The 16,092-nt window shown below is 42.0% G+C and overlaps 1 protein-coding gene and 1 long non-coding RNA gene across 7 annotated transcripts in view; one reads left to right on the top strand and one right to left on the bottom strand.

Moving 5' to 3' along the window:
- Nucleotides 1–16,092, top strand: part of LOC147350345 (uncharacterized) — a 71,593-nt gene that overhangs the window by 23,993 nt on the left and 31,508 nt on the right. For 3 of the 6 annotated variants that reach the window (XR_015148755.1, XR_015148753.1, XR_015148756.1), the window contains exon 3: nt 4,754–4,851. This is a non-coding gene — a long non-coding RNA (uncharacterized LOC147350345). Of the gene's footprint in view, nt 1–225; nt 693–4,753; nt 4,852–13,255; nt 15,823–16,092 lie in introns of those variants that run through there. The other 3 variants (XR_015148757.1, XR_015148758.1, XR_015148754.1) reach the window with 2 other exon arrangements.
- On the bottom strand, nt 2,473–3,118 carry HSPB3 (heat shock protein family B (small) member 3). Its single transcript, XM_086361691.1, has one exon. The coding sequence runs from the start codon at nt 3,034–3,036 to the stop codon at nt 2,587–2,589; it is 450 nt and encodes a 149-aa protein (XP_086217817.1). The 5' UTR covers nt 3,037–3,118; the 3' UTR covers nt 2,473–2,586.

The raw sequence follows: 16,092 nt of genomic DNA, 5'->3' as shown, positions 1-16,092 counted from the left end.
ATGGAAGGAGGAGCAGCACTGGCGTCCCAGGAAGGGATTCATTTGCTCTTTATTTTTAATATAGACATTCTTTACTTCTGGTCAATGTGCCCTTTTCTTTAATAATTAAAGCAGGTGTAAAACAGGCTGTTTTAGTTAGCAGTTAAAATTCAAGTCAACTCACGTATTAGCCAGAATGACTTCCTCATACCTCAATATGTGAAATTTTCTTTTATCACCTGAAAGGGTCTTTAATGAAGGAATCATTTATGGGAGAGCAAGCAGAGTAAAGGGAACCAATAGGGAATTGTGAAGTACCAGGAACAGGAAATGGCAGAAGACATCAGGAAGAAACAGCGTTGGTATTCTGGTGTCTGATACAAGTCCACGTCTCGGAAAAGAAGCTGTCCCTCCAGACCTCCAGTCCTGGGGAACGTAGGTCCTGCCGGAGCCTCATCTGCAGCAAGCTGGCAGTGGAGAATGAAATGCCCTCCTCTTCCGCCCCTCCTGCCCACCAACTTCCTCTCTCCAGTCTCTGATCTGCAGTCAGTGCCTCCTATTGGCTGAACCCAGTTGGAAACTAGAATGACACGCCCATCAGGGTGGGCCTGCTTGGGCTCAGAGTGGGGCTGAGTAGGGCAGAGGATGGTCTGGGTTGGTGGGAGGTGGGAAGGGCAACAGACAATAACCAATACGATCAGGATATCAAACCCTTTGCAAATATAATCCTAATTTTGAGAAAAGTGATACATGTATTTGTGTATAAGAGAATTCTGAACTATAACTTTAAAGTAGCTATCTCATCGTAGTAGAAGAATAATGGTTTTTATTTTTTATAGTGCTTGGTATATCTCCCAAATTAAAAAAAAAAAAAAAGTATTACTTTAAAATTTATCTTAGGAAAAATAAATGCTAATTGAATGAAGTGTTTAATCTTAACTTTTAAAGGAAACATTTCCTATCAGTGGCTCCTCATGCTAAGAACTTCACTTTCTGAAATTTCTCAGAAGACCTTACCTAGAGTGAGATCAAGGCCAACGAGAGGATGTTTGTGTTTGTTTCTCAAAATACTAGCTTGTTTTCACACTATCCTGCCCAATGATAGAAAAGAATAATCTAATGTGGGACAAAGGGCATCCCAGTCCTAGTCATATTAGTAGATGTAATACATTAATTACTATTAACTTTGTTATGTAGCAGAGTTGGTCTATGACATTCACTTTGTCAAAGAACAAAATTTGTGATCCTAGAGTTGAATGCACAATTACCAACTTCATATAAACACCTAACTTCAAAATGCTTTCAATTTAAACTATAAACCAACATCTCTGTTTTCAAAACGACTTGTATAGCTTCTGATTTATTTTTCTACTGTTTCATACCTCTCGCATCTGCATGTAAACTACAAACAAAGCACCAGAGAGGAGCTCGGGGGTTATCAGCAGTCAGCAGCTACGCTGATGTTTTCCATACCCAGATTCCTCTGCTATTCATAGCCTTGTCCTCAGCCTCACATGGGGTCCGGGGTAAAGGCAGCTACTTTCCCCCAAAGAAGTACTTCACATGTAGAGAATGAGATAGCAAATCCTTGGAATGTCACAGACCAGCTGTTGAAGGCAATTGTTCCTAACCACCAATGTCTCAGCCGCTCCTTTGGGCCAAAGCAGCAGTTGGGGGAAATAGAAGCAGCCAATGTTCTGTATAAACTCAGACACCCATGTAAGCTCGGGCCTCAGAACTTTCATTGCCTGCCAAGCTATTTAAAGCTAAGGCTTATGCAGTGAGAACAGATGCAGTGCATTTTGCCATCTTCTGAAATCTAACATTTTAAGTAACATTTAAAGAGCATAGTTTAAATTTTCTTGAATTCAGTCATTGTACTTTTAAAAGTGGTTTCCTAAACTTCATATTAATTTAAGTATGACATTGCATCTTAATATTTCATAAATATCCACAGAACATACACTATGCTTTAAAAAATGCTGCAGCTAAGATTCACCTTAGCTTTTTTTTTTTAATGAGGTACATATTTGGAACTTTTAAAAATCATATTTATATCTGAAAATTCCAATGTAAGTTTAAAACAGTAACAAATGTAGTGACTCATAAATATATTTCAGATCCAATTTTCCAGTACTATTTTTTAACCTTCATATTCTATATTTACAAAGCTATGCTATAATAAAATACACTGAAAAGAAAAGCTCATTAAGTGAAGGAGATCACAGCTCTTTTTAGCACTATAAAACACTTTCATAAAATGGATAAGAATTTCTTAAATTGGTGTGGCTCTTTTGCCATCAACTGTTACAAATGCAAGCTTCTCTGGCATTGTTGAAGTAAGGAAGAAATAATTCTGAATCGTTTCTACTATCAGACTACAGTCTCCTAAACTGTCAATGTTTCAGGTGTTAAGAATAGCATCAACCTGAGCTGTAGGAACATATTTAACAACTTTCCTTTCGTAATAAAATAACAAAGACAACCTCAACATACCAGGAATTATGTCTGTGTTTTTAATCTTCATAAAAATCATTTCAAACGTGGATAATACACACATTCCCGTGATACCATGGGCTAAACTAGAATCTTCCTCTCGACACCATGTCACTTGGTCCCAGCCGAATCCTTTACTTCCACCACCAGAATTCCATCGTGACAGAGGATCGCCGACAAATCTTTGGTTTCAATGCCGTCGGGCAGTTTATACTGTCGGGTGAAGCTTCTGGAGATGAAGCCGTGCTCATCCATTCTGGTTCCGTGTTGAGCTTTTATCAGCAGCCAGCCCTCGAAGGTCTGAATGATGATATCTTCGGGGAGGAATTGGACCACGTCCAGCAGGACTTGGAAGCGGGATTCGCCTCTCTGGGGCGGCATCTCAGCGGCGTCCACTGGAGGAGCCTGGGCCGCCCTGGCCTTCCCCAGGTCCACCGTGGTTGGCCCCGGCAGTGCATATAAAGCGTGATCCAGCCTGCAGTCTTCCAGACCTCGAGCTTCGAATTCCTGCTCGTATCGCACTGGAGTCTCGATGAGGTGCCTCAGGATGATTTTTGCCATAGTGGAGGCAAAGCCGGCATCCAGCAGCGTCCTCCCCGTCCAATGTCCGCGTGGAGCTTCGCCGCTGCCTTCCAACTAGATTATCAGAGGAGAGCTGCTCTTCGCTTATAACCCCGCGAGAGCAACCCTTTAATTAGACCTGAATCACAGTGCCGCACGCTCCCTCTTGTCTTTTCGCTCCTGCTGACAATGAACGGCTATTTATAGGATGTGTTTCGAAGTTGCTTTTAGCACACAGCCTGCTCGAGCTGCCGAGTCAAGGATTGCCCTTACGTTCTCAGTTATCCTTGGCAAGTGTGTCGGCCTCGCTTACCCAGAGAGAAAGAGAGAGTCAGAAACAATATTTGAGAAATATTTGAGTGCTCTGTCTTTGTGAACTACAGCGAACTGAGGGATCAGAACAACAGATGAGCACTTATTTGTATGAACTAAGTCTGCTCTAATCCTAGTCTCCAGGCACAAAATCAGGGGGAGGTGACTTGAGCTTTAAATTGATTAGGAATCAATTACACACACACAGGCACATTAAAATCTCAAACATTCAACAAGCCCTCAGCCCTCTATCCTATACATTTATTTTCATTTCATCCTTTAATCTTCTATCCTTAAGTGACATCTGAGCCAGGCCATCTGGGTTTATTAAATTTGACTCATGAAAAATTAGATCAAATGACTGAGCCAGACAGTGATGTCCAACCTCAGAAGGGGTTGAAAGGCATAGAACAGAGAATCTTAGCAAGGAAAATAGAGCTCCAGGGCAGAGAAAAAGCTTAATGCTTTTTAACTATTTGACACTAAAGCCCATAAAACTAAGGATTAATCTAGTTGCAGCTCTGCTGTTGAAATGGCAAAAATAAATAACATACTTCCTAACTGTAACCCCCTTAACATTAAACTTAGATTGAAAAAGAATGAGGTAACTCTTTATCCACTGCTATGGCAAGATCTCCAAGACATGTTAAGTACAAAAGGAAAGTCCAGAACAGCATATAATGTGCTGTATTTGTCTTTTTTTTTTAAATAGGCATTTGCTCGTGAAATATAATCTGAAAGTTATGTCATGGGGAACAGAAGTTGCCTCCTGGGATGGTAGCAGAGTGATCAGAAGGCAGGGGCTAGAGGGAGACTTGTTTATCACTATAAACACGTTTGTGCTTTTAACTTCTATAGTGTGTTTGTAATGAACATACACACAAGAGGGTTTAAAATATAGAAAACTTCCTCTCCATGGAGGTTGGTATTCTCTAGAATAGGTAGACTCCAGAAGACCTTTCCTTAAAACACATGTCCATTTTCTTAGAATTAAAAATAAACCTAACTAGTTTTTAGTTTTAGTTTTTTATGGTAAAGAATCTGCCTGCAATGCCAGAGACTCAGGTTTGATCCCTGGGTTGAGAGGATCCTCTGGAGAAGGGAATGGCAACCTACTCCAATATTCTTGGCTGGAGAATCCCATGGACAGAGGAGCCTGGTGGGCTATCGTTCATGGGATCACAAAAAGTCAGACATGACTGAGTGACTAACACTTTTACTTAGGAAAGTCTAAAAAATTAAAAAACAAAATTTTAAAAAATTAAAAATTAGAAAACAGAAGGGAACAATTTCCTTTAGCTCTTTTATAATACCCTAAAACTCTGAGTGGATATTTTGGCATATAGTTTAAAATATGCCTTAATTATGTTGTTCACACACAGCTTTTTTGACTTGCATTTTACAGGTTGATGACCCTCAATGGAAAAATGTATTCTTTGAAATCTTAATGTCCTCTGGCTCACAAAATATTGAGAGATGTTTTCACTGATGCTGCTGTGAGTGGTAAGTCAAAAACAGAACTCACTACCAGTGGCAGGAAATGTATAAGGTACTAAGGATTTGGCTTTAAATTGCTGGAAAAAGTCATAGCAAAATTGAGAAGAAAGTATATAGATTTTCTATATATCCCCTGCCCCCACACATACATAGCATCTCCCATTGTCAGCATCCCCACCAGAGGGTACATTTGTTACAATCAGTGAACCTACATTAATACATAATTTACATTAGATTTCACTCTTTGTGTTGCACATTCTATGAATTTGCCCAAAGGTATAATCATGTGTATCCACCAAAATAGTAATATACAGAGTTGTTTCACTGCCCTAAAAATAGTTTGTGCTCCATCTATTCACCTCCCCTCCTCCCAACCTTTGTCCTGAAAAACTGCTGTAAAAAGTAAGCCTGTGGATTTGCTGTGCTGGGTCTTCATTGCTGCACTCCAGCTTTCTCTAGCTGTGGTGAGTGAGGGCTGCTCTTCATTGCAGTGCTTGGGCTTCTCCCAGAGGTGGCTTCTCTTTTGTGGAGCATGGTCTCTAGAGTGCAGGCTCAGGAGTTGTGGCACATGGGCTCATCGCCCCATGGCTTGTGTAATCTTCCTGGACCGCAATCAAACCCATGTCCCCTACATTGGTTCCCAACCACGGGCCACCAGGGAAGGCCAAAAAGAAAAGTCTATTTAAAAAGCTAAAACTTCTCTAAAAAAAAAATACTAGAAAGATGCTGGTAGGGTGGACAGAGAAAAACATATCCAATTATGGTTTCTTGCCTTTAAGAATCTCTAAAATAGGTGAGGAGGACTAGATATGAGTGATGTTTCCATGTTGCTTGTATGACTGAGTTGCTGAGGTTTAAAGGGAGTAGTCACATTTCTGGAGCAAACACCCAAGGCTTCTACTTCTGCTGTTTCCCCCGCTGCCCTTTGACCCTAATCCTGCACTTCTATCCTCCTCTAGGCTTCTGTTCAACCACTTACCCCTTTCTTGATGTTCTCTAGTCCCTCACTGTCCACAGGCCCCTCTCCATCAGCATAAAGTCAGTTGTACCCCATCTTTTTAAACCAAAACAACACCTACTAGCCTTATGTCACCCCCTAGCTAATTATTCCCTTCCCAGCCCAGCTCCTTGAATTTGTAGCCTGTGTTCAATGATCACTCTCTGTGCTATTGCAAAATAACTCTGCCCTGGATTGATGTCAAAGTCAGCCTTATTGCCAAATCTATACTTTAACCTTATCTTCCTTAACCTCTTGAGCATTTGACATAAGCCTCTCATCAGAAAAGAATGTGAACTATTTTTGTCTAGCCTTGTCAAGAGGACACATAGAGTTTTCTCTTATCCTATTCCATGCATTCTCAATGGAGGTGATGTCACCCTCAAGGGGGCAAAAATTGGTTCTTATGGAGCAAATCAATCAAACAAAAAATTCATGTTATCTAAGATTATACCAAATCTTAGCTCTAGGGAATGGATTATGGTCTTCCAAAAGGCCCAGGTACATAAACAGTCATAAAGAATATCTGTGGAATTAAAATTTCATGGGGGAGAGGGAGGAGAAATCAAGTGGAAAATGTCTTAAAGACTTTTGGGGGTAGAAGGCTGGAGCAATAATAAAGAAAAAATTGAGGATACAGTCCTAGTTGGCTTCATGAATTGCTCATCCAGACCCCAGTGGTGTCAGGGGCTCTTTGAGGGGATTTCAGTACCAACAAGGCTTAGAGTCTGAGAATGTTCCCTAGAAAGAGTAATCTCATGGCCTGGACAAGAAGATGATAGAGGGGGATAAATGGAGCTTTGGGAATTCAAGTGTTCCTGGCAACAGAATGACATGTTCCAGGGCCTGGAGCCAGAGGAAAATTCTGTGATTGGAGGACAAAGGACACAGTGTGACCACAACGCAGGCCACAGAGTAGGAAGTGGGAGAAATGAGGCTGGAGAGGTGGGGAGCAGGGACCAGATCAGAAGAGATTTGTATGTCATTTTTGTTTTCAAATATCTACCAGTTGCTTTAAGAGTGATACCAGAATTCTTGTTTTAGAGTAAACACTAATCTTTCTCTTTGTAGTCAAAAGGCCCACTGAGGATTTTTTTTCCAAATTAAGATTTAGATTCTATTCTGAAATATAGGAGTTAACTTCACAAAGACCCGAATCAGTGCCCTTTTCTCTTTTCTGACTATACCCACAATAAGAAGCATATCATCACCAGTGAACACACATACACACATGTGTGTGCATGCTCAGTCATGTCCAACTCTTTGTGACCTCATGGACTGTAGCTCTCCAGGCTCCTCTGTCCATGGGATTCTCCAGGCAAGAACACTTGAATGGGTTGCCATTTCCTCCTCCAGGGGATATCTTCCTGACCCCGGGATCAAACCCACATCTCCTAAAGCTCCTGCATTAGCAGGCAGATTCTTTACCACTGAGCTACCTGGAAAGCCCACATATACCCATACTGGGTACAAAACATTTAGCTTTACTACATGTAATGCACTCTGATGGTCTCTGTTTGATTCCATTTAGCTTAACAGTGAGACTTGCAACTCACTAAATTGATTTTACAGCCAGTTTGGAAAGCACTTACTTAACTTTTTATATTATTAAGCAAGGTAGTTCATCATCCTTGTAGGGTGAGTTATCCCTCTGTAGGAGACTATGATGGTCTCCACTGGTTTTTCTTCTGTGGCTGCAGAGAGATGTTGAGTAGGTAAGGAACAAGAGATGTACCAAGACAAGACAGCATGGCTTGTGTCAAGTGCTGAAAGGTTAAGAACAATAAGGATGGAAGCACAGACTTAGCAGTGAGGGTGTCTGATTTAATGAGGGAGAGTCAGAGGCAAAATCGGGCAAAGGTTGAATTGCAATTGGGGGAGTGCATGTTGCAATTTCAAGGAATTGGGTTGGGAGGAGATGGAACACATTCACTAGAGGCTGACATAAGGTCTGGAAGGCTTGTTTTGTTTTAATAATGTTTTCTTAAGAAAAGTGACCATTAGTCTGATGGAAAGGAGAGAACTGGTTAGCAAGGGGCCCTGATGGGCCATGGTTGATGGAGTTTGAGACCTGAAGGGCCAATATCCTAAATATTCCTTTTAAACAAAGTGATTTTCTTATGCCATCCTCAAATCATGAGTAAGGTTTTTGTTCAGTGTTTCAGCCTGGTGTCAAATAGGCTTTGAGAGAATTAAGGCAGAGATTGTACCAGGCTTTGGGGAAACAAGTGCAGAGGGCCTCTGCTATCCAAGGAAGCAGTAGTGAGACAGAAGTGGATGATATCAGCAGTCTGCAAAGAGATAAAAGTGACAACCGAGTTAGAACATAGACACATGCCTGAAGGAACCCTAAAAATAATTGAATGATAATTTGATTCGACCTTGCTGCATCTTGGAGGCTGGAGTCAGCTCTGGAATGTTGGCCTTATGGCCATGAAGGAATTTACAATTTGAGATAGAAGCCATTTAAGAGGGTTTGAGAGGATGGACCAGGAGTGAGTCCCTACTGTGTTCACTCTGCCTTCCCTGAGTCCCTCCTATTGGGTTTACCAAGGCACCCACTTTGAGGCTTGACCCTGCTTCTGCTCCCAGGCCCATTATAACCAACAACTCATCAACAGCCTCAGCTCGCTACCACAGGGACTCACATCAATCTGGCCTTCTCAGAGCCTGTGGCATAGCCAACAACCGGGAGTCTGCCCGTCCTTCTGAGTCTCCAGCCAGATTCCAAATTAGAGTTGGCATCAACCCCCCTTGGAGTTGGCCCAATTCATAAGGCTGAATGTTGGCCACGAGTTTCTCCTTTTGAGGCTTTTTTTCCTGCCAGGTTCCACAGGCCCTCTTAAGGCCTGGATGTTGTTCTGAATCTTAGCTGGTGCCTGGGTCCAGGAGACTCAGGTGGAGCCTACCCGTTCTTTCTGTAGACATAGATCCTAGTTCCTATGTCTTCTACCTTCTAGATAGGTTGCTACCAAGCTGTCTGAGTTCTGGCTTAAAACAGCACCTGGGATCCTTGCCAGCCATAGAATGATGATCTGTAACCATTGCTCAAGCAGCTGTGCCTTTTGACTTAGTGGTGGAGCCTGTGGTGCAGCCAGAGAGAGCAGCCAGGTAGCTTCATGCCTCCTTTGCCTCATCCTCCTTTTCCTGACGTGGATTTTCTGAGCACCAGTGGACCTCACTCCTGAACCTGGAGCCAAGGCTCTGTACTTGGGCCCATCTCATCTCCAATAGATCCACTACTTCATGGTGGTTAATAAAACAGACTAAGCATGTATTCTTTGGCACATAGCTTCACCTGAGTATGTTTCAATTTCTTCATCTCTAAAACCTGCAAAAGCAACAGAATGTACCTCCCAGGGACATTGGTAAGATTGAATCTGATTCTGGCCATAAAGCATTTTCACTATAAGGCATTGTGCTAAGTGATCAATAAAGGAAGTGTTCCTGGTGATCTCTCTAAATCATAAACAGACTGGACACTTGAAGTTATTTGTTGTCAGTCAAACACTTTAATCCTTTTTCTCAGCCACTCTTTAGAATCCTCATGAAAAACTATATAAATCTAATTTTCTAGGCCAATACATGTTACTGAAGCCCAGATGATATTTTAAATGGAATATATTCTAAAATCTTGGACACAGAGGGTGCTTTTGACTGTCACTGAGTGGTGTAAAGTTTCTACCTCCAAAATAGGACCAACCAAGCAGCTGTCTTTGGCTCATGTTAACATTCCCATTTGAAGAGGCGGTTTCTAAGATATACTAAGCTCCTTTAGTTGCTGGGCCAAAAAAGCAAGACATGACATATTAGTTTCAGACTGGAAAGAAGCAGAGATCCCGGAATTTCTACTGAGCTGTAAAACTAAATCCAGACGTGGTTGTGACGTGAAAGTCTGAAAATGAAGCCAGAAGTGGTTTCATATTTTTGTGAGATAACTGCCCTCTGGTGGCAGAGATTAGAGTTACACTCATAAGACATACTAATAACTGAAATCCTGAATGAGCAACTCATTCCTCTTGTCTTTTGACTCTGTGTTCCAAATAAAGGTGCTCATTTCACTATCACTGAGCCCATTTCACTATCCTTCCTAACCCTTGCAGCTTTTAGATCATTTGTATTGGGTTGGGAGGTGGGATAAGGATTGGGACATTTTTGAAGAATAAATTTTGAAGCCTTGCTTTCTGATTGAAAACTGTCAAGCATAAACTATGCTGATTCTATATGCTGCTGTTGCTAGTCACTTCAGTCGTGTCCGACTCTGTGCGACCCCATAGATGGCAGCCCACCAGGCTCCCCCGTCCCTGGGATTCTCCAGGCAAGAACACTGGAGTGGGTTGCCATTTCCTTCTCCAATGCATGAAAGTGAAAAGTGAAAGTGAAGTCACTCAGTCGTGTCCAACTCTTAGTGACCCCATGGACTGCAGCCTACCAGACTCCTCCATCCATGGGATTTTCCAGGCAAGAGTACTGGAGTGGGGTGCCATTGCCTTCTCCAGTGATTCTATATAAATGTACCTAAAGAGTGTGATTAAAGGAACAGTTTTTAGGGAAAATAAAGACCTAAATTTGAATCCTCACTCTGCCCTTCACACTATCTGTTTGATCTAGGGCAAGTCACAACCTCTCTAAGGCTTCATTTCTTCTTTGCCAGGAAAATGGGAAAAATACATATCTCTCTTAGGGTTGTTGTGAGGATTAGCAAAGAGATACAAAACATTTAGACTAGAACCTAGCACATAGAAAGTGTTCAATAAATATTAGATATTATTATTTGTAATATACAATAGGATTAGAATTCTTTGGAGAAAGAAACTGATCCATTTCAACTCAGTAGTGGCTATTTTAAAAGCCCATGTTTCTTTAAATATTAATCAAGGCCTTGGCAAGGGTGAGATGTTATTAGATAACTATACAAGCCACTAATTCTGTACAGATAAGGTTCAGATCAAGCCAGACCCTGGGAGAAATATACTAGGGCTTTCCTATCATTCCAGAGTGTCTTTATCAGCTATGATCAAATGATTTTTATTCTTTTTCCACAATTTGCTCTTAAGCCCTTTGTTACTATTAACATTACTTTTTAGTTGTTGAACTACCAAGCTTGAGAAACTCAAGTCTGCTTTTTTAACCTGAGGAAAATCGCAAGGAAATACCGCTTGCCAAATGGTTCTTGGCAGGGGAAGGGAGGTATTATTTCTTCCACAATGTAGTTTAACTTAAAGGTCAGATAAGGATGTCAGGTTAAAGAAAATGTAGGATTGGAGACCGTAAGCAAAGGGTAGAGTGAAGAATTAGCAGTCAGTGGCAGAGACAGAAGCCAGGAGTCCTAACCAGCCTTGTAGCCCCAGGTAGGTCATCATCACATCCATGGACCTCAGTTCTCAGGTGGAAAAACAGAAAAAAGGACTTAACTAAATTTATAAGGTCTTTTTCAAGTTAAAAAGAAAAAAAGATGGAAAAAAGAAGACACACTTAGGTACGATGCTGTTTCTACTCAGCTTGCCAAAGTGTTCTCCAAAACATTAAGCATTTTCTTTTTTGTGCCTCTGTTTCCCAGCCCTAGCAACTGCCTTTCTGTCCATTTCACACTCATGCCTAGCAGCTACATGTGGCCCCATTCCCAGGCCAGGTGAGTGTTCCAAGAGTAGACCCCTGACAAGAGGTGAGCCAGTCAGATTCTATAGGGGGCGTGGCATTGAGATTCTGAGACATCAGGCCCTTGTCGGCCCTTGGGCCGAGGTGTGCATGGCATTGAACGGGCATTTCCTGCCATGACAGGTCCAAGGCAGAGAGGGCCGGTCCTTGTGTCTGACTTGCTCTCCTTTCTGTGTGGGTAACTGCAGAGAAGAGTGCTCGTGCAGCCTCAGAAAGAATAGTTGTCTTGGAATTAGGACTTCCCTAGAAACCAAAAAATTGCTAAGAACCGATTCCCAAGTCACTTCTTGCCCTTGTGTTAATACTTTGTTAAACAACACTTTGTATCATTTGGATAAAATTCACTTTATTTCTAGAGCTAGTGTTAGTAGGTTCCTGTTAATCTTTAAAAAGCAAACACATATGGGTAAAGGAGCTTTGAGGAATTTATTCTGGTGCTCAAGACCCCAGTAAATCCCTGATTAGTTAGTCCTGGACTGACTCCAAGAAGGGGCATTTCAGACACAATCCAAGCTATTAGAGATATATTTGAGGGCAGAAGAATCTTCTTAGGTTTCCTCAAATCCATAGTAGCTTCCTATGCTATTTTCCTGGCTCTAATGGGAATTCTAGAGGAATATACTTGATCAGACTTTCTATATTGCTTACAAAGCAAACAACTAAGAACAGTTGTTCAGTCACTAAGTTGTGTCTGACTCTTTGCGACCCCATGGACTGCAGCATGCCAGGCTTCCCTGTCCTTCACTGTCTCCCATAATTTGCTCAAACTCATGTCCATTGAGTTGGTGATGCCATCCTACCATCTCATCCTGTCACCCCCTTCTCCTGCCCTTTCCTAGCATCAGGAACCTTTCTAATGAGTCAGCTCTTTGCGTCAGCTGGCCAAAGTGTTAGAGCTTCAGCTTCAGCATCAGTCCTTCCAATGAATATTCGGGGTTAATTTCCTTTAGGATTGACTGGTTTGATTTCCTTGCTGTCCAAGGATTCTCAAGAGTCTTCACCAGCACTATAATTCAAAAGCATCAATTCTTTGGTGCTCAGTCTTCTTTATGGTCCAACTCTCGTATCCTTACATGACTATCGGAAAAACCACAGCTTTGACTGTACAGACCTTTGTAGGCAAAGTGATGTCTCTGCTTTTAATATGCTAAGATCTAAGATCTTGTAGTTGAAAAAAACTCAAGGTGTTATTTTTATGGCCTAGACTCAGAAAGTCCTCTTTGGAGGCCCTTTTGGAGGAAGAATGTAGGTTTACCCAACTGATGCAATCTGCTCGAGTGCTCATGTGGTGCATCCATTCAAACCTCATGACAGGCAGTGTTGCATGATGGTCAAGAGCATAAGCTACAGAATTAGTTGCCTGAGTTCAAATGCTGACTCCACTCAGGACCTAAACATCTATTAATAGCTTAGTATCCAACTCATTGGGTTCTTTTAACACCAAATGAGTTCATATATGGAGCATCCAGTAGGTAGCAGACACAGTTGTAAATACTTTTACATAAAAATAAAAGGTGGCCTGTATGCACATAAAGTGCTTAGCTTGTTGGTCACAGGTGGAACTAGAGAGACAGCTGAGAAACTGGGTGTGTAGGTTGTCTACATGTGGGGAAGGCATGCTTAGTGCTTTGATAGTAAGACCCAGTTGGTATTAATTAAAATTCATAGCAACTCACCACCCACAGCAATTGGTCAGCAATAGTCAAAGGGCAGGACAAACCCCAGTGGTTTCTTTACCTCTCTGTGTGTCCGCAGGAATGCTCACAGTGGACGCTGTTCTGAAGATGTCTTTTCTAAGCCCCAGAGCAAGATGCACTATCTCATGGCCAGTTCATGGGCTTCAAAGCTTGATGGAAGCAAAGTCAACAGGCTTGTCTCCTTGAGTGGCACATACTCAAGGGTTCATTGCTTTCCTTTACTTCTACAAAACATTAACTTTACTGGGTCACCACATCTCGTTGCAACAATCTGGCCATCTCTTAAGTACCTCCTTGTGATAACATCTTGGTAGTTACAGCATGTGCTTTTATAGAATGTATTTGTTTCATTTCTCACAACACTGTACACTGCTTTTCCCACCCCCTGAAAAGTGTAGACTTCAATAATCTACTGCCTCCAGGACTATAACCTCCAAGGAACCTATCTACAACTTCACTGCCTGCATCTCCTTCTTCCTACCCTTCCTTCAAACACACACACACCCCTTGACATTTACCCACTGAAACTTTTCCCCAGATTTCCAAAACACTGTCCCAAGTCGCTGCCTTACGTGTGTCAGTCATGTTCCCCTTAGGAAATGATTTCAGGAGAATTCAAAAAATAGACTACTACAGAGCTGAGGATTGAGGAAAAGCCTAGTGTGATGCAATGGCCCCAGGGCTACCAAGAGCAGAAAATTATTACAACCTTCAGAAATATTCTCAGTTTTGATTTACAGTGACAAGGAAACTTTGGGATTTTTGTTAGCTGTGGCAGCCACAGAAGCGTACCATTCAGTTCCCCAGTGAAGAAAGGAGTAGACTTGGGAAATGCAAGCGTGGGGCTAGCTGACGGCTTCCAGGAGTGAGAATTGTGAGAGTATTCGGCTTTTGAGCTGAGGCCCCACTTGTTCCAGACAACCCCCTCCTTCCTCCCCTGTCCCCCAAGACTAAGGACTATGGGGTGTCTAGAGCCTGGATGCTTCTGTCCACATGGAACATCTCTTACAGATCATCTTCGCTCTGGAGCGCCCATCATGTCTGCATCACAGTCTGAGGCTCTCCATCCTGTTTGTTCCCTCACTCTCCTGTGATAGGTATCAGATCTCCACCAGGCTGTGAAAGCTCTCCCTGTCCATCTCCCTTCCTCCTCCTCTTCTTCACAGGCATTTCATCCCAGCCAGCCTTTTATGCTTCTAACTCTATCTCAATGTCTACTTCCCAGAGAACCCAACTAACTCAGTGGCCATACTTGGCCATGTATGGGGATTGAAGAGAAGAGGAAGCCAGTCTATACAGAGACTAGAGGAGAGGGCAGGAGGATGGGCTGGTATTGTTGCTTTCCCTTTACCTGTTTCCACTTCCTTCCAGAGATCTGACTTCTTTTACATCCATGACTTCCTTTGGACCCTATTAATAAATTTCTTGTCTCTTCTTGAGTTAACCTAGGCTTTTACTCTTTTGTCACAAGGATAATTAATTAATAGATTTTTTTGACATCCTCTTCAAAAAGAGGGAAGAGTCAGAGCCATAAAATCTCTATGCTAACTATTCCCCTTACATAGCTCTACCAGTGCTCACCCCCAACCCCCCACCATCCACAACAGTAAGTCTGAAAGGGATAAAAAAACACCAAGAAAATTCCCCCAAGACAAGGTGGAAGAGGGAAGCCAGGGCAAGAGATGATCAACATTAATTGAAATAATCCTCTTATTCTATGGAGGAAATGTGAATTCCTGCTAAGTTAACCAGAAGAGGAAAAAAAATGTAAAGGTGTAATTGAATTTTTTAATTGAATTAATTTTAATTGAAGCAGTTAAAAATAAACTTTTTTTAATTGGCTCTGTGAGCAGCAGAGAAAATAAACTATAGAATATATTTCCATGTTTGGGGGCCTCTAACATTCCAATGTATCTTAGTGACATAACACTGATTGAATACCTACTATGTGCCAGGTCCAGGAAAAGCATTGGCTATGTGAAGATAAAAGACTCATTTCTTAAAATCTCAGATAAGCACAGGAGACAAATGATGAAAAAGAAGACTAGTGATAAACACTCAGAATAAAATTTCCTTGACTTGGGTTGTACCAGTTTTTAGTAAAGAAAGGCAGTAGCCAGGGACCAGCTACTGATGCACTGGAGCAAAAAGAAAAAATACCATTTTTCCAAGATGAATGGGAATTCTTTGAAAATTAGGCATGTTTTGAAATGAGGAAGAGAAATTCTATGCTAAATGTAACTGTGGAGATCTATCAAGTGAAGAATGAGGGCTTCCCCCTTGGTGGCTCAGTAGTAAAGAATCTGCCTGACAATGCAGGAAACACAGGTTCGATCCCTGATCTGGGAACATCCCACATGCTGTGGAGCAACTAAACCCATGCAGCACAACTATTGCGCCTGTGCTCTAGTGCCTAGGAGCCACAACTAGGCTCCATGTGCCCTAGAACCGATGCTCCGCAGCAAGAAAAGCCACTGCAATGAAGCGCATGCATTGCAGCTAGAGAGTAGCCCGCACTCACTGCAAACAGAGAAAAGCCTGCACAGCAGCAAACACCCAGCACAGGTGAAAATAAAGAAATATATAAAATAAGTGAAAAAGAATTAAAAAGAGAAATGAAAAAGATCTGGCATGAATGTCAGCAGGACATTACCCTGAACTGTGTCTCCTAAGAGCCCCAGCTCCAAACCTGCTCTGAAGTCCTCCTGGGAAGTGTGCCACTGGTGAGGACAGCCCGGAACCTGAGCCCTCCATGAACCTCTCCAAATCAATTCTCTCCAGCTTTACTACCATCATATCTTTTTGCCTTTTCAACCTAGACAATATATTAAAAAGCAGAGACATTACTTTGCCAACAAAGAAATCATTCTTCATACAATATTGGAAAGATCTACT

The sequence above is a fragment of the Bos grunniens genome, chromosome 20 (genome assembly GCF_055505025.1).
Source record: "Bos grunniens cultivar Pamir isolate PY7600 chromosome 20, Bosgru_T2T1.0, whole genome shotgun sequence".
NCBI lineage: Eukaryota > Metazoa > Chordata > Mammalia > Artiodactyla > Bovidae > Bos > Bos grunniens.
This window is presented reverse-complemented; position numbering and strand designations above follow the sequence as displayed.

Bases quoted from the DNA above. Each gene is read 5' to 3' on its own strand.
- HSPB3 (XM_086361691.1), bottom strand. From the start codon at position 3,036: ATGGCAAAAATCATCCTGAGGCACCTCATCGAGACTCCAGTGCGATAC.